This window comes from Miniopterus schreibersii (assembly GCF_964146895.1).
Source record: "Miniopterus schreibersii genome assembly, chromosome: 15".
NCBI lineage: Eukaryota > Metazoa > Chordata > Mammalia > Chiroptera > Miniopteridae > Miniopterus > Miniopterus schreibersii.
In genome coordinates this window covers 12,764,678-12,792,314 of record NC_138115.1, presented here as the reverse complement: position 1 = coordinate 12,792,314, position 27,637 = coordinate 12,764,678, and the positions used below count along the sequence as shown (strand labels likewise).

At 42.9% G+C, this 27,637-nt stretch overlaps 1 protein-coding gene across 4 annotated transcripts in view; it reads right to left on the bottom strand.

Annotated features, from left to right (window-relative positions):
* Window positions 1-590: 590 nt before the first annotated feature.
* Window positions 591-27,637, bottom strand: part of CFAP20DC (CFAP20 domain containing) — a 192,758-nt gene continuing 165,711 nt past the window's right edge. For 2 of the 4 annotated variants that reach the window (XM_081160760.1, XM_081160762.1), the window contains 2 exons: window positions 12,377-12,471; window positions 591-1,727 (listed from right to left, as the gene is read on the bottom strand). In XM_081160760.1, coding sequence (XP_081016886.1) covers window positions 1,615-1,727; window positions 12,377-12,471 — 208 coding nt within the window. In that variant the 3' untranslated portion in view covers window positions 591-1,614. The remainder of the gene's footprint in view (window positions 1,728-12,376; window positions 12,472-27,637) is intronic. The other 2 variants (XM_081160763.1, XM_081160761.1) reach the window with 1 other exon arrangement.

Here is a 27,637-nt window from a genome sequence, read left to right as displayed (position 1 = left end):
TATGTTGCTTGCAGTTCAGTTTTCTATAGTTTTCTTGTTCTAGCTCAAATCCATTTGGGGGCTTTGTAGCATTCTGTTTTGGGGTTCATGAGGCACTCTTGTATCCTTAAGTTTTTTTTAGCTTATGATGTTTTTGATATTTGTAACTACACATCTTAACTAGTGCAGACTTTTAATGGATTCTCCGATTTACGTGGATGTTCCTGAGACTGACTAAAGCAGGAACAAGGCCTTCTAAGCCCTACTCCAACCTTCAAGGTTATAATCAAGATAACCGACTATTTTATCATTCTGAATGCTTTCTGAAGCTCCAGTGATTTATTTGCATTTTGTAAGTATAAAGGTCTCGGAGAGAAATTCATAACAAAGGTATACTTTGTGAACAATAAGATTAAAAGCTTATCATACACAAACATGGTTCTAAATAATGTATGATCCTTTGAAAAGGAGCCCAAATCTACTCCCAAAAAAAAGAGCTCTTATTTCCTTTTTCAAACAACATTAAATAAAATTATAGTACTGCCATCAAACCCAACTGCAAGTATTGCAAACCCAATACTTTTTCATTTCCAATGGTACTCTTCTTTATTAAAAAATCTTTATTAAATAACAAAATATGCCAGCAAATATAATACGTACTTCCTTGAGCTCAGTACCAATAATACTTGGCACACAATCCAAGGCCGTCTAGTCAAATTCAGGAAGCACACAGGTTCTTCCCTGTGATGCAGCAGGGAGAGTTACAGCGACAGAACCTTGGAGACCAGAGGAAGCCTCCCCGATGTCTCTAGCCCCAAGTCACAGAAGTGGTGAGGTGTCTGGGGTGTTCACATGGCTGACTTCTTGTTAAATCTGGATCCATGGAGCTAGGTTTGGATCATATTATTAAAATTCAAAGATAATTGGTTAAAAAGAAAAAAAGCAAAAGCAAAGCACAGTGCTAAGCAGCTTAAGTGATTAACAATGTTGTGATCTCTGGCAGATTCTGGATGAACTATATGAAATGGAACCAGTGGGGCCAGTGCCAATACAATGCAATCATAACGTCTGACCAGTTCACAACGTTTCCTTTTCTAAGAGTCTAAGAAAACGTAAATATTACCTAGGAATATTCTGGTAAAGAAAGTGGGGTAAATAAAAGAAGCAGTTTGAAAGGTATTCTTCTGACCATCATACTTTATTTTTAATACAAATAGGTAATAAAATAAAAGGTACCCGAATATCTTTGAAACAAGAATATATTTTCTATATACCAAGCCATCATTTACAGATTAACACTGCAAAAATTCTGAATGAATAACTCTTAATTTTTTTTTACATAAAATTATACGAAATAAACAAAATGATATGCAGGGTGAGAACCAAAATTTAAGAACCAATTTGAAGTTCTAAAATCTTGTCTGTGTGTTAATTCCTTCAAAGTTCCAAAAAGTCACCCACGTCTACAAAAAGAACGTAGGTGTTCTTAACGTCGAACATCATTTAGGAAAGAAATTCACTTCTCTCAGTTACTTCTGATTCTGCAGCCTGCCCGGCACACACTGTGGTGTCACCAGTCGGGACTTGCTGTCCTGCGCTGCCCGGGCCCGGCGTCCGTGGCGCTGGAAGGAGGGGTCACACCAGCTCGTAGTATTTCCCAGTCTGGGGGTCAAAGTAGCAGTTCAGACACGGGTCGTACAGAAGGGTCAGCACCTCCTCGTCTTCTTCGGCGCTCAGGTCTTCTTCACCTGCGGGGACGGAGCCACGGACAGGTTAGCCACCGGCCTGGCCCCGGGGTCCTAACTGCAGCATCACGGGGCCACCAAACAGGACTGCCACCTCTCCTGGGAGACTGGCTCTCTGGGGGCAGAATGCGGTGCTGGAACGTACAGCATAAAAAGACTACCAAGCAAACACGAATTAAAATAAAATGTTTAGAACACACAATACGATATACCAATGATGTATTATAGAATTATACACCTGAAACCTATATCATTTTATTAACCAATGTCACCTCAATAGATTCAATAAAAATTAAAAAAAAAATAAAATGTTTAGAAATATAAATAAGATACATAAAGCGTAGAACACATGTGGAAACACAGTGTCAGGCGATCTGTAATTTTATTAGTGGTGGGAAGGCCTGTGAACTTTGCTGGGAATAGGAACATGGCTTGAGATTTTTTGTTGCTGTTGTGACAGCCATTTGGATGGTTTGAAGAGAACTCCTACTGCCTAAGTTATTAGCAAGGTTTGGCTGGTTTCCAACAAATGGCATGGAATGAAAAAAAAAATTGTTTTACTAAGATGTTTCCTGTGTACCTTTTGTGTGCCCAATGTTGTGCTAAGTACTTGGGCACATGACGCCATCATCAGCCAGTGCTTCCTGAGTATTTCTGAAAATCCATGTAATAGGAATTCAGAGGCTGGGAGGGCAAGACCTCCCTGAGCTGGAGAAAACCAGAGCCGGCTCAGGTAGGAGGGGTGATTAAGACAACACTCCCCTGTCTTCCTTACCACAGCCTATTAAGAACTAAAGAAACCAAACTTTTGGGTCTCGAGCTCACCAGGGGCACAGGGCAGGGCTGGCATGTAATAGAGGCTCAATAAATACTGAATGTTTTTTGAAAGGGTGACTAGATGATTGTGAAACAAAGACTGTGAGCTTAAGTGTCACTGCCCAGAGTAAGGGCAGGTGGTGGTAATGGCGGGACTTCATTTTACGCCTCTCCCTGAAAAATCAGATCAAGCTGGTGCATGGACTTTGTGAGGACAGTGACAAAATAGATTAAGACCCAGGAAGTGGAACCAAGATGGTGAAGTGTGGGTCCGAAACTGCACCGTAGCCATTCCTCCGCCCATCCTCCTGCTCAGGGTGATTCTTCCCTGCACCAGGCACTGAGCGAGGTGTTGGGGATGTGATGACACGGGAGCCAGGCCCTGTGTGCTGTGTGCAAGTGACCGGGGAAACATGCAGTCAGCAGACTCCCTTGTGCATGTAGTTCTGCATCCTCAGAGAGCAGAGTTTAACAGGGATGACTGCGTCCAGCTTGCTCACTGACATCTGGTGGAGCCCCCACTGGTTTAGAAAGCAAATTCTCATTTGACCCCCACCATCCTGTGAAATAGGCAGGAATTACTGTGCCCAATTTACGGATGAGGAACCAGGGTCTGCAAAGTTAAATAACTCATCTGAGGTCACTTGGTGAGTTGAGACAGAATCAGGGATGAACTTGGGTTTCCAGACTCTCAGTTCAGTGCCCTTAAATCACACTGGCTTGCGGTTTTATTAAGAAGACGGTGTAACACATTCAATTGGGAGCTATTGTGTTACGGGAATTTAAGCATGGAAATGAGTAAAAAAGTCCTAAAGGTGCCCTACATTAAAAAAATCAGATTTGGAAACAAAAGAGATCTGATTTGTCATATTTCAAAAACCACTGACAAAGATGAGAGAGTCCATGTGGGAGAGCGGAGGTAAACAGCTCAATAAGCCTGAAGGCACTGGGCTCATTAAATGCAGAAAAGAGACGGCTTGATGAGCTGACAGCAGCCTCTGGCTTCCAGTATATAAAGGGTGGCAAACGAGTGAGAAGTTAAGAAGCTCCTGTGGGTTCCAGGAGAACGCAAGAGGATCACCAGGTGAAAGTTACAAGGAGCTAGCTTTTGGCTCAGCACGAGGAAGAATTTTCTAAACGTTTGAGCTGACCGGGAGGTGGAACGCGGGCTCTGGGGCGGGGGAGCAGGGGCCGGGGCAACCGTTTGCGCCAGGTTCTGTAGATGAGCCCTACATAGGACGGGAGCCAGATCCAACTGTCCCTGTGGTGCCTTTGATGAGTTTCTGTGACTCTTGGCTGCAGTGGCTTATGTCCTTGAGTACGACAGGCCTTAGTTAACAGCCACATTAACAGTGGTGGCTGGCTGACCTGAGCACTTGAACAGTTTCTTACTGAGAACAGGAGCACGGAGAAGGCAGGCTGCCTTTCCTTTATTTTCTGTTGTTACCTTAAGAGTGGCCCCCAGGGCCCTGCCTGCACCTGCTTCCTCCGTATGGCAGAGTTTGGGAAGGCTTTTCAAGTGGCTGTTTTATATCGAGATGACCCTCTTTAGGTCACTTCTGCACATCAAAGGAGAGTATGCATGTCTGTCACTTTCAGATAGTCATCCGTCACCTCTTTCATATTCGGACTACTTCAGAGAACAGAACCAAATCAGTTTATCAGTAATTAACTACTGTGTGCCTGCTACGTGGTTGAGCAGCCCAGTTGTAGAGGTGACACACACACACACAAAACAAAAGCAGCTACTACAGATTAACAAGGAGTTAGACTGGGAGTCACCAGTGCAGAGAGGTGAAGAGCACCCTGGGCTGTGGAATCCACCCAACCTTGTCGGGGGGGAGGGATGGGGACCCTGCTGCTCCCTGCCCGGGTCATCTTAGGCTGCTTACAGGTCATTTCACCTCACGGGACCTTCCTTTGTTCATTTATAAAAAGGGAGTAACAATGCCTATGTCATAGGGCTTGGTGGAAGACAACTAGACAGTGGGTAATACACATTGCAACCACAGTGCACTCAGTAGTTGTTCAGTAAGTTATCATTATTATTACTACTGAAGGTAACAATAAAATAAATCATCAACTACAGGCTATGATGCTTTTAGTAACTCAAAACGGGCACCGATGATGCTTCAAGTATGAGAAAAGCCTTCATAGAGGCAGCATGACATTTACACAATGGAGTCGGACTCGCCTGGTCCATATTCCACTTCTACCATGTCCCAGCCGTGGGACATTGGGAAAGTTCACTACTCTGAGCCTCAGTTTCCTCATCTGTACAGTAAGGACAGTAATAGTACCTGCTATAGTACCTGTGAGAACTAAAGGAGGTAACACTCAGTGCACACACAGTAAGGATTCAATAAATATTGTTATAATCATCATCAAGGAAAACGTAAGATAGCTGAGTATGTTCATTTATACCTTAAAAAAAATAGTTGGCTTGAATGAAACATAAAGCCCCCAACTAGTTTTAAACAGGACAGTATGATGAATTCATCTTTCAATAAAAACAGTCCTTATACCAAAGATTATATATTTTTCAAAAAGTAAAACGAATTTTCCATCAGGTGTAGTGCTAAAGCCACACATCACTGATTATGAGTCAAACTAGCTCAGAGACCTACCATCGGATGTCTTGTTTTCCTGCCATCAACACATCAGGGGAAATTTTGTCATCTGGCACATAAGAGTTACACGCTATTTAATTGTTTAGTGCATTCTCTGCCTGTACTTTCCAAAAAGGAAAAGTTTTAAGCTGATGCTATTTAATTAGAAAACTCAATAGTTTTTATAACCATCAGGAAGTTTTCAGGATGACAGTAACCGTTGCAATGAGCCAAGGGTCTTTGTCACCCGACTGCCAAGGGATGGAGGTGGATGCGATCCTTAGGAGAGGCTCTGCTACTTAATGCAGACAGGCTAACGCAGTAACTGCCATAGAAATGCACTCATTCCCACACAGAGCACTGCAGAGCTCGGACTCTTGCATTATAACCATGGGATTAAGGCAGGCTTTGTGGGTTTTAGTACTAAAGCCTTAAATGGATGAATCTTAAAACTCTATCAACAGTGGCATTCATACAAAAATTGGGCGACATTATGTATAATTTTACATTGAAATAAGTGCTTTAAACTTACATAAAAGGTTTTGTTTTCATTACAACTTAATTTTCAAAGAGTCCAACTTACATCATTTTGCCATTGTAATCCCTACGTAATGAAATTATAATATCATTAAGCAATTGCCACTATGATGTCAAGCAACGGGAAATGTTTTGAAAGGTAATTATTGTGCATGGGTATGGGGCAATTTTCAATTATATTCTTGGATAGTGCAGAGTTTGTTTTTCCCCTAAATGGGAAATTGCTCTATTTAAAGACTGGCTGCAGAAACTCTAAATGGACAAATTAACAGATAAAACCATCCTCTCCTACCAGACTGAGAGCATCTGGTCAGGGGTCCAAATTACATTTTTACTCTTCTTCACACAGTAAAGCCATTTCTAGTGAAATAAAATTGCCTTTCAGACAATAATCTATTTGCAAACTTTCAGTTTCATCTACGTTGAAATTGGTTAACAGCAATAACAAGAAAAACCAGTGGAGCCAGACTGAACACAGCATCACCTGCCCTCCCCTTGGTTACAGCAGAACAGGCGAACACTCCCTCCAGGTCACCTTTGGAAAGTCAATTAATACAAATGCTTAATTATCTCTATTTAATGCATTTTAACTGTAGATCATAGAAAACCTATATGCACCAGCTAAGTCTTCAAGATTAAAAATAAATGATGTGGCACCAGTTTATCAGATTTAAAATCTCTGAATCAAGACACTGTACTTGATTTTCGATTTTCTGACGCTGCCATCTGGAATGTTTTGTAAAAAAGTTAATGCCTTTTCCCTCTTATAGATCCTGAGACCTGATTGACTGTATTTTTATGTGCATACTAATACACTATTGTTCAAACAATTCAATGGGGAGGGAGGATCGCCATTGGGAAGAGCCAGCCTTAGGATCGATAAAGATGACATTTTAGATAAGATTCTTCTGAGAACCAGGTGCTTGCAAACTCCACAACCAACGTATCTCGCAGGCGGGCAAAATGAACTGCACTCCAACCCCAGGAAGTCCACTGAGAACTGCTGACTTGTGGTTTTCAGCAAATACGTAAGAGAAATGACCAGCAATGGACTGAGAAGGAAGAAAAGACACTTTGTTCTTTAGAAAGCGATATTGTTTTTTGGAAGGCAAATAACATGCTATGATTATAGTTCAGGTTTCATTTGGGAAACAAGCACATCGCCCCTTGGTAAAACCGGTGGCTGTATTTTACTTGGAAAGTGCCATTTAAAGTGCCATGTGGAGTATTTAGGTGATTAATTAGGAATTAACTGCACTGTCATTCTTTCTGGGTAGTTTCCACCTGTAAATGTGCAGAGTATATCAAATCATCACGCTGTACGCCTTAACCTTACACGACAACATGGCAATCATATCTCAACAAAGCTGGAAAACCCCCACAAAACCAACGTGTGACTTTCTGCTCTGAATGCCTTTTGTTTCACAGAAGGAAGGTCCCTGCCAGACTGAGTTGGGAAGCCCACAGAGGGCACAGTTCTCCAGGGCCTGCTTTCAGGAAGGAGCAGAAACGGCAGGGGGGAAATGCATCCCCGTCCCAGCAGGGGGCGCTGGACCAAGTCCTGGGCCAGGCCCCTCTGGGTGCATGTGGGGGATAAGTTGGTGGGGTGTGGAGGGTCCGCTCCAGTCCCCTGGAGAAGGCATCTCTTTATATTAGTGAGAGTGTTCATTATCCCCCCCATCACTTCTATGCAGAGGAGACACCCCGGGGACCCTGCCAGCTGCATAAGAGAAAACATCTCCCTGCCCCAAAGTTAATCAGAGAACAAAGGCAATACTTACCTCACGGGGCGGGGCAGGGATTCTGGGTTCAAGAATGTCATAAACACTAATGAATCATTTTACAAGCTGAGTTGAGGTGGAGGCTCTATGGGTCTAAGGAGAATCCCAAAGAAGATACTTTTTTACCCAGAAAGCTTCAAGAAAGAGAACTTCCTCAAAAGAAATTGCAGTGCGCATTTCAGCTGTGCAGTTTCACTGACCTAAGCGGGAACTCTGCTGCCCTAGCGTGGGAGCTCAGGGTGCCAACTGGCCTGGCTCAGCGTCCTGCTCTGCATCCAGTGGGTCTGTGACCCAGGCTGTGACCTTAAGCTCACCTGTAAGGTGGGGACGTGACAGAGCCCCAAGCCTGGGAGTGCTGGGACGTTGTTGCAAGGTAGTGCACAGAAAAACTCGACTCCCGGGGACATAGTGGGTGCTCTATTAATGCTGACTTCTATTAGTACTTTTAATCACCAATATTGATTTTTTGGGGGGAAGGTCTCCTTTGCATCTTAAATCTTTAAGATACAGGGATGATCCATAGGGTAGTCCAAACCCTCCTCCTGTCTCCTGGGGCAGAAGCTTCACTCCTCCACTCACTGAGTATTTGTGGGGCCTTTACTGGGTCCTTGATGAAACAAAATGTCTGGTGAGGTAACTAAGAAAACAGATTTTAAAAACTGCTTTAGACTCAGAATTAGGCAAATGTGAAATAATCGGTGGTACGACATGGGACTGTGAAAGTATTCCTCTGTTGGAGCCAGAGCAGGCAGCCAGGTCCCCCTCCCTCTGGTTGGCTGTGAGGAGCCATGAGATTTCTGTAAATTCTTTATTAGTAATTTAGATGTTACATCTGGAAAATAAGCATCTGTTGCCTATTTATGTCTCGTGTGAAATTAATCAATGTTCCTAAAGGAACATCCTATGTGGCTTTGCTAAACAAAAAGTACAAGAGCGTTATCTTTATGAGGCTGGCAACTCCAAAGTCCTTCTGAACGCCTTTCTGGGTCAAGACCTAGGCGAGCTGCCAGGGAGGCTGCAAGCCTGGAGAGAGGGGCTGTCACTATTCTATTTTGGAGCTGGTAAGTGTGAACACAGTTCAAGGGTCCTACCTGTAAGAAACAAATGTCAAAAACAAATCGACAACTATTTTTCAAGCCAAGCCCGTTTCACTTTCAAAAGGTCAGTATGGTAGTTTTCGTGAGTAGCTTCTGAAATCTTAACTTCCCGTTTTTACTCTTCAGACGAGCTTCAGGAGCACACATTTTTTGTCAGGGCGCCTGTGCCCACGGTCACAATATTTATGAGTACAATATGGTCCAGGAGCTGGGAAGAGCCCTCAGCGCCTCCGCTGAGGCCGGCTGTTCACCTTAAGGTGGCATTTATACACCCAAGACACTCTGGTCGAGCATCAACTGTGGCTTGACAGACTTGTACTCAATGAACTAGGACTCCAAGGCCAGGTGTAAGCGTGCACTTGTTTTTGTAGGGCCTGGGGCAAGTTTTCTAGTTCTGTCTTGGTCAGGCCAACTTTCCCTGCTGTTAAAGGCACTTATGCCTCCAGCTGCAAGGGTGCATCTCGGCCTCTCCATCTCTGACCACTTCCTTGCTCTAAGTCCTAGTGTCCATGTGTAAATAAGGCTATTCTGAGAATTAAAGTGCACATGTAGGCCTGCGTCACAGGCAGATGAGGTAAACGTTAGTTGTTTCTATCCTAGAAGTTGGTAGATGGAGACCCCTGTTCCCTGTGAACCAGCCTCAGAAGACCCTCACTTCCCCATGCAATGGTTTTGCAGAAAGGCATTGATGTGGAGGAAGCCTGGGTCCTACTCCTCGCCTGGGCTCTGACATTTGACCTTGGGCAAGGTCAAACTGAGGGGTTTGGGCTACCTCAGTGTTTTTAACTGGTTCATCAGAGCCCCAGGGCAGGTTTCTGAGACCCTAACTCCGGCTGTTAGCCAGAGCGGTTCTGCTTTTATCTCTTTTGTATATTGGGATTCCACATGAAATTGCATTTGCAAGAAAGATTTCCACTGCTTGCAAATAAAGCTTAAGAGTTATTGCATAATGTGGCCTATAACTGTTTTGATTGTTAAAATGTATGGGTCTAAGTTTAATGCTCTCGCTGTTGAATTTTAGAAATATACCTACTATATTGAAAAACTGGAATTAGGGAGAAAACTGAAGGTCAGATTTCAATGAATTACCCTACTTTGTTTTTCAAGGTTGTGATAAGAAATGGTCAGTTGAACATTTCTCTCCCTCTTTTCCTCCCTTCCTGTATTTCTTCTAGTGAAAATTCAGAATCTCTAATATATACCAAAAATTGCATAGGGTACTAGGGATCTGGGAGAGGGTAAACTGACAAAGTCTCCATAGGCTGCTTAGGAAAAAAAGACAATAAACAGCAAACAAATAACAAATTGAGAAAAGGCTGTGAAGAAAGTGGACACAGTGGAGTGAGAGAGACTGACCTACTCAGAGAAGACCGTGTAGAAGGGCCCTTAGGAAGGTGGGCTACCAGCAGATGCCCAGGCCTGGCAGTCCTGCAGCCCAGTGGTCTTGTCCTTCATTTGCCTCTTCATTCCCTTGGCCTTGCCCTGGGAATGGTGGGCAGTCACTGCACCCCTCCGCTGCGCCCGTGGAGACAGGGTGGCCACGTGCCATTTCTAACAAGCCTGGGAGGGAGGCGGCGGCAGGCCCAGGGCTGAAACAGGTGACAGGAGGCCTGTTTTTTTTTCTCCTATAGAATTTAGCTACTGAGCCCTTGAGATATTTTAATTTGCTTTTCCTATTGATTAGGGATTCTCAATAAAAGAACAATCTTTCAATTTCTGGTCTTGGGCTAATTATTTTTTGAGTAAGTAATCTATTTACTGGTTCAAAACCAAAAAAGTATAAAAACAGGGCTTTGGAGGCAGGCTTCTTGGGTTCACATCCCAGCTCTGCCAATGACTAGTTATGTGAGCTGGGGCAGGGAGGTTATTCGAGAACTCTGCCTCGGTTTCCTTAGCTGTAAAAAACCACCACACACACACAGGACTTTCCTCATGGTGTAGCCGTGGGGGCTAAATGTAACAGCTTAGCCCGGTGTCTGACACATAGTAAGGGCTAAACTAATGGTATCATGGAACAGAAACCCAGGAAGAGTCCCAGGCTGCCCATAACCGTGCCTCCCTTCTTCTGATGATATAAACTAGATAACCGAACCCATTATTTTCCCTTGACAAACACATACTTTATAAGAACAGGTGAAAATACTATCTCAATATATTGGTAAATATGAACTGTGCTATGTCATCTAAAACTAACCCAGTAACATGTAAAGATAAACCAAATAAGAGATATTAATTTTTGATGGTTTTAATTACTTACAAACCACCCAAACATATCAGAAAAGGGGAAAGTGACCTCAGACAAAATCTAGGGTGGTACACAGAAGGGGTGGCAGATCTGCTGAATTTTAGCTAGAACATTTTTATAATTCTCTGAATTTGTTATTTTGTCCTCGATGGAAGTTCTGTTTACCTTCAACATAACTGAGCTCCTGCTGTCAAAACGTCACTTGGCATCGGCGACTTGAAGACATCCTTTCAGCCATTATGATAACACACATCTCGGGTGCCTTTGCTCAAGGACCATGGTCTCCGTTCCTGTGTCTTATTTAGGACACTTAACATAATATATTATTTGTTCCCTCACAGCAAGGTCTCCTCCTGACAGCCCAGATTCTACGTTTCTGTCATAAGTAATTATAAATGCACACCTCTAAAAAGATTCCCAATTTGAGGGGCATAATCTATTTCAGATAGTTAATCACAGAGACATCTCTATCCCTTGGGCGGCCCAAGTGTACAACTCAGATGTATGAGCCTTCACTCTGAATTATCCGTATCTGAAGAAAAATGGATGTTCCACTTTCTCCCTGGGGCAGCCATGAAAAAAACACCCCCCAAAACTGGCACCTTTGTTGGAGCAATTTATATTGGTTTAGTTTTTTTTTAACCTTAGATACACAGCTTCCATCTTCAAAATCAAACTCAGAAAACGGTCTCAGGGAGCCCCACTATGAGGTTACTTGTCACTCCAATTATGTACTTTCAACCCTCCCCAGCCCCCATTTCAAGCCCTCTGTTTCCACCAAAGATTCTTTTCTGTTCCTCCTGTCTACACTGCTGAGAGTCATGTTCCCTGTTCACAACAGAAACGAATGGTTCCTCTTTACAGCTCTCGCCATGAAAGGGAACCCCAGGCACATTTTCATTCCTGCTCCCTTACAGTTTTTCCAGCTAAAGCTACTTATCATAACTCTCGCCAGCCTTTGCTTTATGTCAACTATAATTGACAAATTTTTTTAAAATAAGAAAATTGAAAACACCCCGAAATAACTCCCAAGCCCCCTTGTATCTTAACAACAAAAACCATGAATCTCAGTGCTATTGGAACGAGCCTGCTTTGCAACAATCCCAACAGCTGGGATGTGGCGATTATTCTAAGTGCTTCGTGTACAGTCTACCTCGTCGGATCTTCGTGGGGAACTTTCAGGAGGGCACCATCTGTTATTAGTCTGACTTTGCGAACGCAGCAGCCAAAATTCGTAAAGGTCACAGCAGGAATTGGTAGAGCTGGAATTCAGATGGAGGTTATTTTCACACCGAGCCATGCCCTTCCTCCTGACACAATGTTTTTGTCCTGGACTGACCTTTAGGTGAACAAGGGCAATTTCTCCCCTCATTCTGTTTAGCTGTAAAGAACCCATCATTGTATAAAACGAGGATAGGTTACTGACCGTGGGTGTATGAGCCTAAGCGACCAGCATGTAATAAAAAAGTGGCATCTCAAAGTGACTGACTTTCCCTATTTATAATTAGTTTATTTATAATTAGTTTAACTAGTTTATTTTTATGCATAGCATTTTTCATATTCCCACCTTGAGCAGTCAAACTTCCAGAAGAATCCTGATGCTGCTCCGCTGGCTGCTGGCTGGGGGGAACGATAGGCGGGCTCAGCATGTTTAACCAGTCCCTAGAAGGAACGAAGAAAGGCCATGAGCACACACGTCTGCAGCTCCATAGGCAGCTTTTACCTTTCCCCTGGATCTTTAATTCCCTGGGATCTTCCACAAAGAAACATTTTTCCTCCTTCTTCGTATTTCAGAAAGACAAGATGTTCAAAAATTAATATTCAGTTTTAGAAATTGGTTAATGTAGAGTCAATCACTTAACTAACTCCAGAGCTCCTTGACTTACCATGGGGTTATGTCTTGATAACCATCATAAGGTAAAAATACTGCAAGCTGAAAATGCACTTGATTCACCTACCGAAACGAACATCATAGCTTAGCCCAGCCTACCTTAAATGTGCTCAGAACACTTACCTTAGCTTACACTTGGGCAAAATCACCTAACACAAAGCCTATTTTCTAGTAAAGTGTTGAACATCTCATGTAATTTATTATGCATATTGCTTTCATATCACTGTAAAGTCAAAAAATCATTATGTCAAACCATCGTAAATTGGAGATTGTCTGTAGTTGTTCAAGTTGTTCAATAAATACATCACCTGACCAAAGATGACATTCTTCTAAAAGTTCATTATTGCAATTAAACTGTAGCACAGTTTCTCCCACATAAGAAAATCATTTCAATAACTAAGAAGAAATGCAGCAGAGACAAAGCTCCTTATAACCTTTGGGTAAGAAAGCCTAACAAAGTCACATGTCATACGTCACGAATGACAACATTCCACACGGCGATTCAAAGCAGAAGCCGGTCTTGGGGCTCCCATGGACCAGCCACACGGTGGGAGTCAGTCTGCGTTAACTCGGGGCTCTGCAGCAGCAGAAGATGAAAGAAGGGAGAGTGAGGGAGCCGGGTCCTCGAGTGACTCACTGCTTCAGTTCCCCCATTACCAAGGGGGACAAAACCACTCCAGAGCACCTGCTACATTCAACTGCCCCTCTGCCTGCAGCTTCCAACCTCATTTCCCAGTCTCCTGACTTTCCTTCCCCCTCCATCCTTTCCCAGCCCCTGCTCCCTCTAGTGGGTACCTGGGCGGGTGTGACGCGAGGGGTGATGCCCAGAAGACGCGAGTCGCTGTGCCTTCTACTCCAAGCCCTTCTCATCTCTAACCTTGCTCCCGTGCTTCTTCAGGGGATGTGAAGGGTTTTCCAACATGAATTCTATTTCTTGCCTTGATAGAGTACCCAGGAGTTTTCCTAATTCTTCTCAACAGGAGCATGTCCTCATGACTACACAATTTCTTTCCAAATGACAGTCCCAACTAGTAAGAGTACTGGCTCCCCAGGCCAATCCTGGCTCCACCTTTCCTAACCTAAGAACTTGGACAAGTCACTTAGCATCGTAAGCCTCATCTATAAAAAGGAGATAATAATAGTACCTCAGAGTTTTGTTGCTTGGATTGAATTAAAAAAATGGATGAAAATCATTTGGCATGGATCTGGGTACAGAGGGGCACTCAATACATTTCAGCTATGACCACCACCATCATCATTATCAATGAAGATCATAGTGTGACTTTACCTACAATGATAAGCCAAGGTAAGAATTGGATTCTGTTGAAATTAAACCAATAAAGGACGGTGGAATGATTACAAGTCTATACAGCAGAGATTTTTCTTGTAAGCCATTCACTCTCTTTGTATAAAAAGTATCTTAACGTAAAAATTACCCATTTCATACTGGTAATATTTTAAGATACTTTTAGTAACTGCTCACCTCAGCTATCACTAGATTATGGCTCGTGAAACAAGCAAGGGGAGCATGCTGTGTAACTGAATTTCATAATAACACATTAAGGCCATCAAAAAGGATTTGTCAGACTCCCAAGCTAATGGGGCATTTTCTGACAAGCACCTTTTATTTAGTCCCTTCAATTATAGTAGACCCCAAATTCCTACATTATTGAAAATTACAAGGTCACACACAAATTACCAGCCCAGTGACCTCATTACTCAGGAAAAGTGATGGAGAGCAAGGGTGGACAGGGGGAAGATAATGTTATCCTATGAGGATACGCCCAGAGACAAATGAGAAACTACACAATGGCAGAAGGACCTACCTGTGGCCCATGGACACGGGAAAAGTGTCGCTGGGAGTTGGGTGACTGATGTAAAAAGCAACGCATTCACTTTGTAGGCTAAAGATCTGATTACTGTTTTTCCATCTTAGCAGTAGCCATGGAAAGCATAGGGATCTTTTTGTGATTTAAAAAATAATAATTTCAAATTTATCAAAAAAGTTGCAAGAGTACAAAGAACTCTTCTATGTCCTTCACTCAGATTCCCCAATTTAAACATTTTATCACATTTGCTTGTGATCTACCTACCTACCTACCTATCATCTATCATCATTTATCTAAACAGGGGTTGGCACACGATGGCCCATGGGCGATGTCCGTCTGGCCCACTGCCTGGTTTGCACAGCCTGCAAACCAAGAATGGTTTCTATACTTTCATGTTTTTAAATGGTTGAAAAAAATTAAAATAATAATGCTTCATGACACATGATAATTACATAGAATTCAAATTTCAGTGCCCATAAATAAACTTTTATTGGAATGCAGACATGGTCACTTGTTTATGTATCATCTGTGGCTGCTTCTGTGCTACGGTGACAGACGGAAGCATTTATCTGGCCCCTCACAGAAAAAGCTGGATGGTCCCTGGTCTGCAGTCATGGGCTCATGCTGATTTCTCCAATACTCATACAACACCACAGTCTGTTTTCGCCTTCACTCCTTCCATATCTGTAACTCCCTGCTGACTGCCAGAGACCTGGCTCCTGTGAGACTCAATATATTTACTTACTTTCTTAACTAAAGTCACACCAAAAAAAAAAAAATCATTTCAGAATTGCTAAGCAAACAAAACAAATTAACCAACCAACAGAAAACCCTAACCTACTCTCTAGGGTTCTTTGTTTATAGTTCCTTTTTATTTTTTAGTCAAATACTAGGTTCAAAATGTACTTGCGCTATTTTCCACCCCTTCAGTGTGGTGACACAGATGGTCCCTGATTTACGACGGTTTGATTTACAATTTTGACTTTACAGTGGTGTGAAAGCAATAAACGCTCAGTAGCTATTGCACTCCAATTTTGAATTTTGATCTTTTCCAGGGCTAGCAATATGTGGTATTATTTTCTCTTGTGATGCTGGGCAGCGGCAGTGAGACACAGCTCCGGGCCTGCCACGCGGTCACAACCGATGCTCCACACTGTGTTCACTGTGCTAGATGACTTTGCACAAACTGTAGGCTAATATGAGTGTTCTGAGCACGTTTAAGGTCGGCTGGGCTAAGCTATGATGTCCGGTAGGTTAGGTGTAGAAAATGCATTTTGGACTTAGGATCTTTTCAACTTAACGATGAGTTTATTGGGGTGCAAGCCCATCGTAAGTTGAGGAGCATTTGCATTATTCATTTGAAATACAGAGCCATCAGCTTCTGTTTATATCACATGTTAGGTTTTTCTCTCTTTCCTTACTGATCTTTGTTACTGTGCTGTTGTCGAGTATGTTAAAGACAAACAGTTCAAAAGTCCATTCAGGCAGGAGTTAGCCCCCCCGCCCGCTTCCAGTCTGTCCCAGCCCTCATGGCTTCCATGCCATCCGCATCCACCGCCCTACAGGTAGTCAATTCCATTAGTCCTGCTATCTCCTTTCTATGTTCCTTTTTGCAGAAATAAGCAGGTACATGCCTATTTCTCATTCTTCTTCTTTCCTATTCAAAAGGTGGCACACCATAATTAATATTTTGCATTTTCATTTTTTCAACTTAAAACACATCCTGGAACTCACTTATACTAGTTCACGGCTTCCTTACTCTTGCGGTTGCGCAGTGCCCCACGGTGTGGATGCTGTCATTTATTTCACCACTCTCCTATGCTTGGGCATGTTTTCAGTATTTTGCATTACTGAAAATTATCTGCAAGATTATTGCAATTAATGCCGCAATGGATAACCACGGGCACATCTAATTTTGTATACCTGGAGATGTATCTTCAAGGCAAATGGCTAGAAGTGGGATTCCTGGAACAAAAGGTAAATACATACTTGGTTTCGTTAGATACTGACAAATTCCCTCCATCAGGGTTGCTCACATCTGCGTTCCCACCGGTAATGTATGAAAGGGCTGGTTTCTTTACAGCCATGCCACAGAACATGTTATCAAGTTTTTAATGCTTCCTAACATGAGAGATAAGAGCTGGTATCTTAAAGTCGTTTTAATTTGCACTTGCTTTCATTATGAGCATCATGAGTGGAGGTGACTGTCTTTTTATATGCATAGCCATTTATGTAATACTTATGTATATTCATGTGGGTATTTTACATCTATATCTATATAAATATTGTGTCTTTTCATATCTTTTGCCCCTCCTTTTAACATTTTTTTGTCTCTTTCCCTTACCTTGTAATTTGTGTTTGTTTACTTTGTTTTTACCATGCAAAAGTTTAAAAAAGATTTTCTGTGGTCAAACATATAAATGTCTTCTTTCATTGCCTCAGTACTTTGCGTCATACTATATGGTGTGAGTTTATTCTGGCATAAGGTGTGTATGATTTTATCTTGTAAAAATGACTGCATAATACTCTTGACAACTGATATTTAACTTAAGATTAGAAGATTTCATAGCATTCAGAAATTTTAATCAAAGCAATCATTTGTTTGGATTTTTAACTAAGTAATAAGCATTTATAAAGTATATTTTGAAAAAATAAGAAGGTTTTCATGTTAGTTATAAAATATGAAAAATATCGGGCTAAACATAGTCAACCAGGACTTTTTCTTGCAGGACTTTTCAGAGCCTTTAAGACACTGTGCTTCTCCTTAGGGGAGGAGAGAGTATGTAGCAGCGCCCACGTGTGTGCATCTGGAACTGTTACATCTCTTGGGATCATGAGTCCACAGACCATATCTTGAGAGGTGCTGCTTTAGGTTACCATTTTTTCATTCTGGTGACAGTGTTTTTATTTGCTTGTTTTATTTTACTTTATGTATTATGTATATTTAATACTTTTATTTTTCCAAGAGCATCCTTTTTGGTGACTTAATTAAGAAGCAGAAATGTATCGTCTAGTACCTGTATGGTGTATGGGTCTGGTACTTGTCTCGTACAGTTTTATATGTGACATTTCATGCTAGCCCGTCGCCTTGAGTCCTGACCGACTCCTTAAGCCTCTGTCTTCCCGGCAGCCCGCAGATGGCTAATGCAGGCGGCTCCGGCGCGGCCCGCCCAGGCGCAGCCCTGGCCTTAGCCCTGGGCCGTTTCCCGGGCCTGCTTCTTACCCTCACTCCCTGTGCTCCAGGCTCTGCTTTGCCCTTTGTTCCACCATTTCCATACCTGCCTTGTCTCTGTACTTGGTACTCTGCTTGGGCCGCTTTCCTCAACTCTGACTATAATCTTTCCTCCCAGGACGGACTCCATCTGCCCTTGTGAAAGCCTCCAGCTCCTTCGGAGGGGAAGGACCCTTCTCAGTCAGGTTTGCCCTCTGAGCACGCTCGGGCCCTTCCTCCTACTCTTCCTCGGGCACCCAGGCAGCCCCACCCCCTCTGCTCTTGAAACTGGAAAGGACTGCTCGGCGCAGTACACACGCTAAGGGCTGTCACCAGATGTGCTTCACCCAAGAGTCAAGACAATGGGTTCACATTAAACGCCACATATAACGATGTCATGCAGATGAAGAATACATGCCATCCTCTGAATTTTCACAGTGGCCAGATTTACCTAATATTAAAATCTTGGCCAAAAAAAGTGTGCCACACTGTTTTCATCCCACACTGAGCATGAACTGAGCCAGAGCTGAGTCAGATACTTTAATAACTGGGATAATGGTTTCCGTTAAGACGAACTATGGTTCCAGTTCCTTCATCTAAAAACAAGATTTTGTTTACAAGACTTTACTAATTATTTCACTAATGTATTTCCTATAAATACAGTGTATGTACACACATATACACATAAATACAAATACATGATATGAGACCAACAGCGTGATCACCTCTCTACATGTACGGTAACCACTGACTGAAGTCCTGTGTGCCGGGGCCTGGGAATCAGAGCTCAGAGTCAGATGGAAAGAGCATCCTAGACAACAGAAAAAGACACTAGGGCTGATCAGACCTAATGCAGGCGGCTCCGGCGCGTTTCTTTGAAGGAATTCCCCTGGAATAAAACTATCTATAATTTTGTATACATTTAAATATTTATTTGGGGCAGTAATTCTTTGAGAAATCTGAGACATGATAATTATTATATAGCTCTCATTACAACCTGCTAACACAAAGGTCTGGGTCAGAGCAGCCAGTCCAGTGTAACACTTACACAAGAGGTCTTATATGAGGAATTTAGCAATTTCTAGCAAAGACTTAATGACCTTTATGTATGGTTTGGTACCAGTGTACATTTCTTATTTACCAAAAGCAGTTTGGGCTTTAAACATCTATGGCCAGGAAACAGACTGGGGAGAATTCATAGATATTTTTTAAAAGCTGGTAAAAGGTTTTTCCAGAATAAGGTACATAAACACCAAATTTTACTTTCAATTTCAGGAGGTCAGAGATCATCTGAAGCCTGTTCATGAATGTCTGGACTCCCAAATGAAGAACTTCTGCACCTTGGAATAGCACAGAGGCAATGTTTCTACTAGTGTAAAATCCATGGCTGGCAAAGCGTTTCTGTAAAGAGCCAGACAGTAAATACATATGTTAGGCGTTCCAAGCCATAAGGTCTCTGTTGCAACCATTCGACTCTGCTGTTGTAGTGTGAAAGCAGACATCAAAAATTAAGTAAGGAAGCGGGCATGGCCGTGTTACAGTAAAATCTTGCAAAAACTATCCCGCAATGGGCAGGATTTGGCCCCCAGGCTGCCGCTGAGTGACCTCTGCCCTAGAGGAAGGAACTGAAGGATAGAATGTTCTCAAGGCGCCAATGAGGCTTCCTGTCAATGTTCCTCTCAATGCCCTAGGGATCCACCTTTCTCAGCACCTCTGCTTCCACTACTGGAGTCCAAGCAACTATCCTGCCTTAGTCTATCAGTAGGTAAAGCTCTTAATTGATCCCCTCGTAGTCATTCATTCTGGCCTCACTTCCCAGTTCTCCACACTATAGCCAAAATTCTAATCCGATTAAGTCGATCTTTTGTTTGAAACGCTCCAAAGTCATTGGGAAGCTATTGCACTTGGGGGAAAGCCCAGAATCTTTACCCTGGCCTTTGAGACTTTGCATAGACTAATCTCTATGTACTTTTCCACCCACATCTTGCATTACTCTCCCTCCGACTCACTAGGCGCCATCACACTGACTTCTCTCAGTTCCTGGAACATGCCCTGCTCCCTACCATCCTGGGGCCTTTGCCCAGGCTGTGCTCCCCTGTGTAGACCATGCTCCCCCCGTGGCCTGGTGAAATCGTACCCCACCTTCAGATTCTGGCTCAAGCATCACTCTCTTGGGAAGTCTTCCCTGATGCTCCCTGCCAACCTAGCCAAGTTACTTGATTGCTCTACTAGAGCAACTGTGATCTTCTGAGAGCTCTTGTCTCAGCTCACAATCTGTTTGATCCCATTCGTTTGATCATCTGATGAACGCAGTCTCCCCATTCACTCTAACTGGCACCTAGCAGAGTACCTGGCACAGAGGAGCCACTTACTCAGTTATTTCTCAAATGCACAATTATTGAAAGAGTCTCTCTGTCAGTCCAGAATACCAAGTGTCACTCAGTGCTGGAAGTTTCTCAGCTGTTGTGACCTATTCTGCATTTTCCCTCCGCCTGCCAGGAGCATGGCATTGTTTCCTCATCATGTGCTTGGGTACACACACAATTTGGGGTAACGCTGAGGGCACATACCTTGCTTCCTTAGAGACAAGACAGAAAAACATAAGTTTCTGTCTCTGAAAACAAAATGCTTGTTCAGAAATATATTTACTAGTATTAAAAAACGAAGACAAGCCCTGGCCGGTGTGGCCCAGGGGTTGGAGCATCAGCGGTGCACCGAAAGGTCACAGGTTAGATTCCTGGCCAAGGGCCTGCCCCCGGGTTGCAGGTTTGATCCCTGCCCCAGGTCGGGCTCGTGTGGGAGGCAACCAATCGACATGTCTCTCTCACATCGATGTTTTTCTCTCTACCCCTCCCTCCTTCTCTTCCACTCTTTCTGAAAATCAATGGAAAAAATATCCTCAGGGGAGGATTAACCAAAAAACCACACAACTAAGATAATATATGTTTCTGTTTTTAAAAACTTAAACATACAAAAAGAGCTCTTAGTAGCTTTTCTTCATAGGATTCACCTTCCGTTTGAAGTAGGAAGCTCAAGCTGTGAGTCAGGAACACAAACTATAAGCTGGGGACTCTTCTGTGCATCTCCGAAGGGCGGGAACAAGTGTTAAGACGCTGTTGTTTAACTGTGGTTTGCTTTCCGCAGGGGGTCTAACCAGGTCCTGGGTGTTGGAAGGACAATCCCCATCGAAGCGTCGGGGCTGCTCTCCCTACATTCCCACCATGTGGTTATTTAATCTAAATTTGATCATTTACCCTCAGTCACTATGCACTTGCTATTTAAGGACCACATTTCATCTTCAAACAGCTCTTAAGTTTTTCTTCATGGTGAGGCAAGAACTGTTTTCTTTTCATCTCCACCTGTTTGTCCTGCCTTTACTCCTCGGCACTTGCAAGAAGCAATCCTAATCTGTCTTCAAGACACAGGAGAGGAGAGCTCGGGGCTGTCTGTCCGGAACTCCTTCCCCTTCTCCTCGGAACAGGCTCCTCTAACCACGTGGCTTCCTGCGAGCGACCGTGTGCCACACGAGCCCACAGCCTCAGTCGATGGGTCCGCGTGTGGCCACTTGACCTAACCTGGGCCGATCACTGTGCTTCCCTGGAACTTCTGAAACTGGATCTGAAGATAACAGACAGTCCCCAATAAAGATGGAAGCCAAAAGAAGTGAGACTCCGATGTCACTGGTCACTGTACTGCCTGTCACGCTGAGGAAGCTGGTCTGGGGCAAGAGCGGGGAAGCTTAAAGTCTAGATTCTGCGAATGAAGCAGTGTTGGTACCACTGAATGAACTGGGATTGGGGAGAGGAAACGAGTTTGGGGTGATATGGGAGCTTGGTTTAACACATAAAGAATATGAGGTGCTGGTAGCTTCTCCAAGTGAAGGTACGTTGGGCACATTCAGGGACCTAGTACTGGGTCCCGGCTTAGCTCTCGAATATGTTGACAAAGCTCCACACCCACTGCCACCGTCCTAGCCTGTGCTTCCAGGATCTCTTCCTTGTTTATCCCCCAGCCTCTCAGGCCTCCCTCTAATCCAACCCAAGGTGAGCTTTTCAAAATTTGCTTTTAGGGCAAAATCCAAAATCACGACATTGGCTTAAAGCTTTGCGTGGTCTGGTCCTTACTATCCCTACAGGATACAGGATGCTTCTGTGTCTTTCCCTCAGTTACCACCACACCACCCCAGCTTCAGGGGGAGAGACACAGCCACATCGTTAGCCCCTTTTCTTTTTTTCTTAATCTCCTTATTAACACTTTATTACTATTGCACAATGGATTTGAAGACATACATGTATACACGAGTAAAAGCATTTTAACTGTTTAATTATGAAAATTTTCAAATGTATGTCAGACTCTGAAATCTGCACTACTCAGATTTAACAATGTTAACGTTTTGCTCAGGATTTTTTTCTTGGTGCTTAATTTTTTATTCGTTATTTTTAATTTTTTAAATTTGTTTTTCAATTACAGTTTTCAATATTTCAAGCCCTCCACTCTACCAGCTGCGTTATCAAAGGGACCTTAGTTTTTTTCATCATAATGGCCTAGTGCTATAGATTGAATGTTAGTGTCCCCCCCAAATTCTTATGTTGAAACCTAATCCCCGCTGTGATAGTGTTGGGAGGTGGGACCTTTGGGAGGTGCTAAGGTCATAAGGATGGAGCCCCCATATATGGATTAGTGCCCTTATGAAAGAGACCTTGAAGAGCTCCTTGCCCCTTCCACCATGTGAGGTTACAGTGAGAACGCAGCTGGCTGTGAACAAGCAGGAGGAGCTTTGACCAGACCACAAGCTCCGTAAGGCAGACAACCATGTCTACCTTCACCTTGGGCTTGACCCATATGAGATGCTCAATAAATGTCTGTTGAAAGAATGAACGAATCCTGTATGAAGGTCATGGATATAAAGAAGGACCTAGAGGTGAGAGTGAAAAGATTGGGAAATGGGTGAGTCCTCTGAGAAAGGCCTGGTTCAGAGGAGGGCAGGGGAACACAGTCTGAGAGCAGTGGGAGGTGCAGCAGGAGCCAGGACAGGCAGCTAGTTGGAACGGTCTGAGAACTACTCTTCCAAGACACTCCTCTCCTCCCCTCCTGAAAATGCTCCGGAGGGTGTGCGCATTAGGGTGGCATCTGGAATAGGATCACATCTCTTGAGAAACATGTTGCGTAAACAATACCGTATTTTTATCTCACGTCGATCCATGTGTATCTGAAGACATGCAACAAATACTCATACAAAAAGGAAGTCACACTCTTTATTCTGGCCTCTACAGAATCACCTCTCTACCCATGTCAGAAAATCCTTAAAAGAGAGGACTCAGCTCCCTTCTAGTGCTCAGTGATCCAAGAAATCACAGAAATGATTAACTTCCCTTATTCTATTAAATATACTTTGTATGTTCTCTGCAGAACTGAGTATCTTTCCTGTTTGGCAGTATTTTCCCTCAGGTTAAGAAAATATTGCCCGGCCAGGCGTGGCTCAGTGGTTGAGCATTGACCTAGGATCCAGGAGATCACACTTCGATTCCTGGTCAGGGCACATGCCTGGGTTGTGGGCTCGATCCCCAGTCGGGGGCGTGCAGGAGGCAGCTGATCAGTGATGACTCTCTCATCACTGATGTTTCAATTCTCTCTCTCCCTCTCCTTTCTTCTTTATTGATTTCAAAGACATATTAAAAAAAAAAAAATATATATATATATAGTTTAAGAAAATAAGAAGAAAATATTAATGATATAGCATCTTGGGGCCATTTTCTAGACACGGACTCATTAGACATGGTAGATAATTCAACTCTGGAGGCATAAACCCAGTCATCAGCCATCAAATTCAACTATAACGTGTGAACAGTAATATCCTACCTACTCGAGACAATATGGAAAAAGGCCAATCCCTCTGTGCCTTCTCAATGGTGTTATCAGTACGGCTGCTTTATAATTTTACGTTGGATAGATGTTTCTTGAGCTTATGCAGGGTCACAGGCTTTATGCTGAGTACTGAGGAGTGAGATGTGGTTCTGCTCCTGAAGAATTTAGCCTTCTGGAGACAGGCTATCAGACCAACACTTAAAAGACAGTGACGTCAGTATTGTGAGATAGAGGTAAGCCCAGAGAACCCTTATGGGTAGGAGAAGGGGTCGGGTAAGGCTTTATAGCAAAAGTTCATGAGGACGAGGCAGCAAAATAGAGAAAAGATGGGAGGATATTCTAGAAGGAAGAGCATGCACCGCAGCAGGAAGGGGTGGCGGGCTGGGGCACCCACTGTGAGATGAGGGGCACCGGGAGCACACAGGCGCTGGAGGATGCGACTGTGGTCAGTGCTGGAGAAGGCAGGGGTCTTAGATGGCAAAAAAGGAGCTCCTACTTTATTCTGGAGGCCCTGGGGATCTAGTCAAGGACTTTAGAAGCTTTGATTGGCATTTTGGAAAGATCACAGGGGCAGCCGTGTGGAGAATGAACTCGTCCCGTTTATTGAGCATCTAATGTGGGTCAAGTCCCAGGTGAACGGGAGAGAAGGGCTAGAGATCAGTTAGGAGTTTGCTGTATAATCTCGGCAAGGAGTGCTGTGTTATTTTGGAAATTGGGTACGTATGCAAATGAAAATACATATGAGGAACACAGAACTTTCCCTTTGACAAAACTCATTTCCCACTGTATCAAAATAAGGCGGTAATGGACAGAAATCTCCTGAGAAGACATCCTGCTCTTACCGTCCTGTAGAGGGAAGGTCTTTAGAGATGGCAGTTCGCCTCAAGGACCTTACACTCCAAAAAGGACTATTTCAGATGCTTTCTGTGTGCCTCATATACTATCTAAGTCAAATTCAATTAGTTATTGAGGGTCTATGTACCCAACCCTGTGTAGGATATGTAAGAATATCAAATAAATACAAGACATGGTCCCAGAGAAGTGGGCAAAGATATGAACAGGCAGGTCAGGAGGGAAGACATGTAAATGCCTCCCCACCCCCATCATGGAAAGACGTTTCACCATGCATATAATTACATAAATGCAAATTAAAATAACGAGCCACTACTGACACACAGCAGCTTGGCAAAGTTCTAAAGTCTCCTGGAGCTCGCTGTGAGCTGGCAGGAATGTAAACTGGTGAACAGTTAGGGAGCATCTAACAAAATTACCAAGTAATTTCACTGCTACACACTTACTGTAAACGCACACTTGCCAAGGTCACAAAGATGCCCCTGAGGATGTTTATCAGAGCACTGTTTATAGTAACGAAAAGCTCAAAACCACCTAACTGTCCATCAGCAGATAACTGGCTGAGTAAATTACAGTAATATCCAGCAATTAATGACAAATGTGTTCATTTATACATGCAAATTCAGAAAGATGTCCACAGTTTATTTTGTAAAAAGCTAAAAAGCAAGTTGTATAACAGTAGAAAGACGCATCCCATTTATGCTAAAAAAAATAAAGAAAACATATTTTCTTGTATATGCACAGAAAGTTTCTGAAGGACGCCCAAGAAACTTAGCCACCATCGCGCCTGGGAGCAGAAATGTGGAGAAGGGGGTGGGAGGAGTAAGACCTATTTTTCACTTTCTATTTTTCTACTCTAGTTAATTTTTTGAAATTTTTTTTTTTTTTTTTTTTACTATTTTCTTTTTAAGAGCAGATTCTCACTCTTCAGGAGCTTCCAACTTGATGGCACCTATAAAAAAAAAAGCTCCTTTAAAACACAGCTTCAAAATATCTTTAAAAAAGTGTTTTAGGTGACAGTGCTTACTGGAAACAGCAGTCCCCACTGGCCCCTCAACCAATGAGGAAGAGGGGAACCTTCCTCGGGCCAGGGCCACCATCTGAGCCCATCCCAGCAGCCTTCCTCACTGGAAATATCAACGTCAATGATAAAAGCAGAACATTTTGGGTCTTTAGAAATAAATGTTGGTAATGTTCCTGGGAATTGTCAAGTTCATTTGCGTAAACAACAGCTGCTTTATCTACTGCTATAGATATGACTTAAAAAATAGATAGCGGCTTATTATTTGTTTTTAACACAACCTTCAGGAGCCTGATTATTAGAGCAAGATGGTTCCTGGGCTGAAATCTGCAATGTCAGGCCTGACAATTCAATGCTATAACTTGACAAAGAATGATTACAGCGGGAGAGTGGAAAGATGCTCTACAATAGAGGGGAGGCTGGGCTAAAAGCTCAGAGGAAGCACACATGCAGGCTTCTTCATTCTAGGAGATGTATTCATGAGAGTATGTGAAAAGAAGTTTAATATTGTGTTTTAATCTGCTTTTCAAAGAATTTCTTTTTTAGTCGCTGGAAGATAAAAGGTCTGAGCGTCATGGAAAACTATGCAGTGACTCACTTATCCTTACCTTTCACTGGAGGGGAATCATTTTGGGGTGAAAATTCTCAAGGAGTCAGTTTATCTCCTCAAAACAGAAAAACTAATCAAGCATTGTCTGATTAATTAGAGACACTTGAAAAAACTGCTATCGAGGCCCTACAGCTGTAATCAATTTAATCAGCATGCAGAGAGCCAATCTGGTTCTCTTGATTAACAAAGCTGAATGTTAAACAGAGAAGTTTGACATTGTAGTGCCATTTGCTAGAGCTACAAACTGAACATTTCCCCTAAATATTCAAAGTCAGGTCAGGATAAAGTGAAAACTCTGTTATGGGCATGAACGTTCCGATTCTTCCCCTTAATATTTCCATGCCAGAAGAGTACGTTTCATTTAAGTAGCAAAAATGAGTAGTAACTTCAGAATATTTCAATGAAGACATAAAAGAGATGTGAGCTTTCTCTCGGCTTAGTGTCATCCAAGTTGGTAACGGAATTCATCAGGAACAGACGTGCCAGACACAGAGATGAAATCTTTCTTACGACATTTTTAAGATGTGGATGTGAAATGTACCTATATAGTTTCTGATGGGTAAATCGAAAAGTACAATTCTGCTTATTTTGTTTGCATGAAGTCAATTTAAACGTCAAGATGTCTAATGCAATACTGGTTTATTAACGGCTTGTTCCTTGCTCTTAAAAAGCACAGTACAACTATAAAGTGATGATTATATTTTGCGTAGTTGAGCTTTGCAACACAATCTGTGGAGTTTTATCCATTAAAACACCAGTTCTCAATCTTTTGGGGGGTCAAAAAATCCCCTTTTTCTGTTTGGAATTTAGTAATAGCAAAAATAAATATTTGCTAACCAGTGTGTTGCAATTAGATATTACATTTGTTGCATGCAATGTTACAAAAACAGTTTCAAATGGAAGTATTGAGAATCATCTGAATGGTATCCAAGGGAATTTAATACCATTTCCATTCATGTGTTTTCTTGAAGTGAAGGGGAAAGGAAAGAGTGAACATGGCATGTAGCAGCCATTCAATAGACACGGAGTGAACCACTGTTAAAGCTACCCCACTAGTAACATATCGTGGTAGCTATGATTTTGGCTGGCCACTTCCTTTCCCTCTTCTGAGGAACTACTCTCCTTTCCTATGGGGAACTCATTTCACATGGTTTTGGGTGCTAAGCCTTCCTTCACTACCAGCATGGGGGCAGGCATGAGACCCAAGCTGGGCCAGGGTCCATTCTTGGACTTCTGCTGGGTATGTAAGCAAGGTTCTGACTCGTGCCCACCAAAGTGTGCACATGGAAATGACATCTATTGAGTATATTCTCCCAACAGGGGGAAAAAAGCTGAGAAAAGCTATGGTATCTTTTCAAGAGGTCTTTTATTTTATTATTTATTTATTTATTTTAATATATCTTTATTGATTTCAGAGAGAGGAAGAGAGAGATAGAAACATCAATGATGAGAGTCATTGATCGGCTGCCTCCTGCACGCCCCCTGCTGGGGATCGAGGAGCCTGCAACCCGGGCATGTGCTCTGACCAGGAATCGAACCCTGATCACCT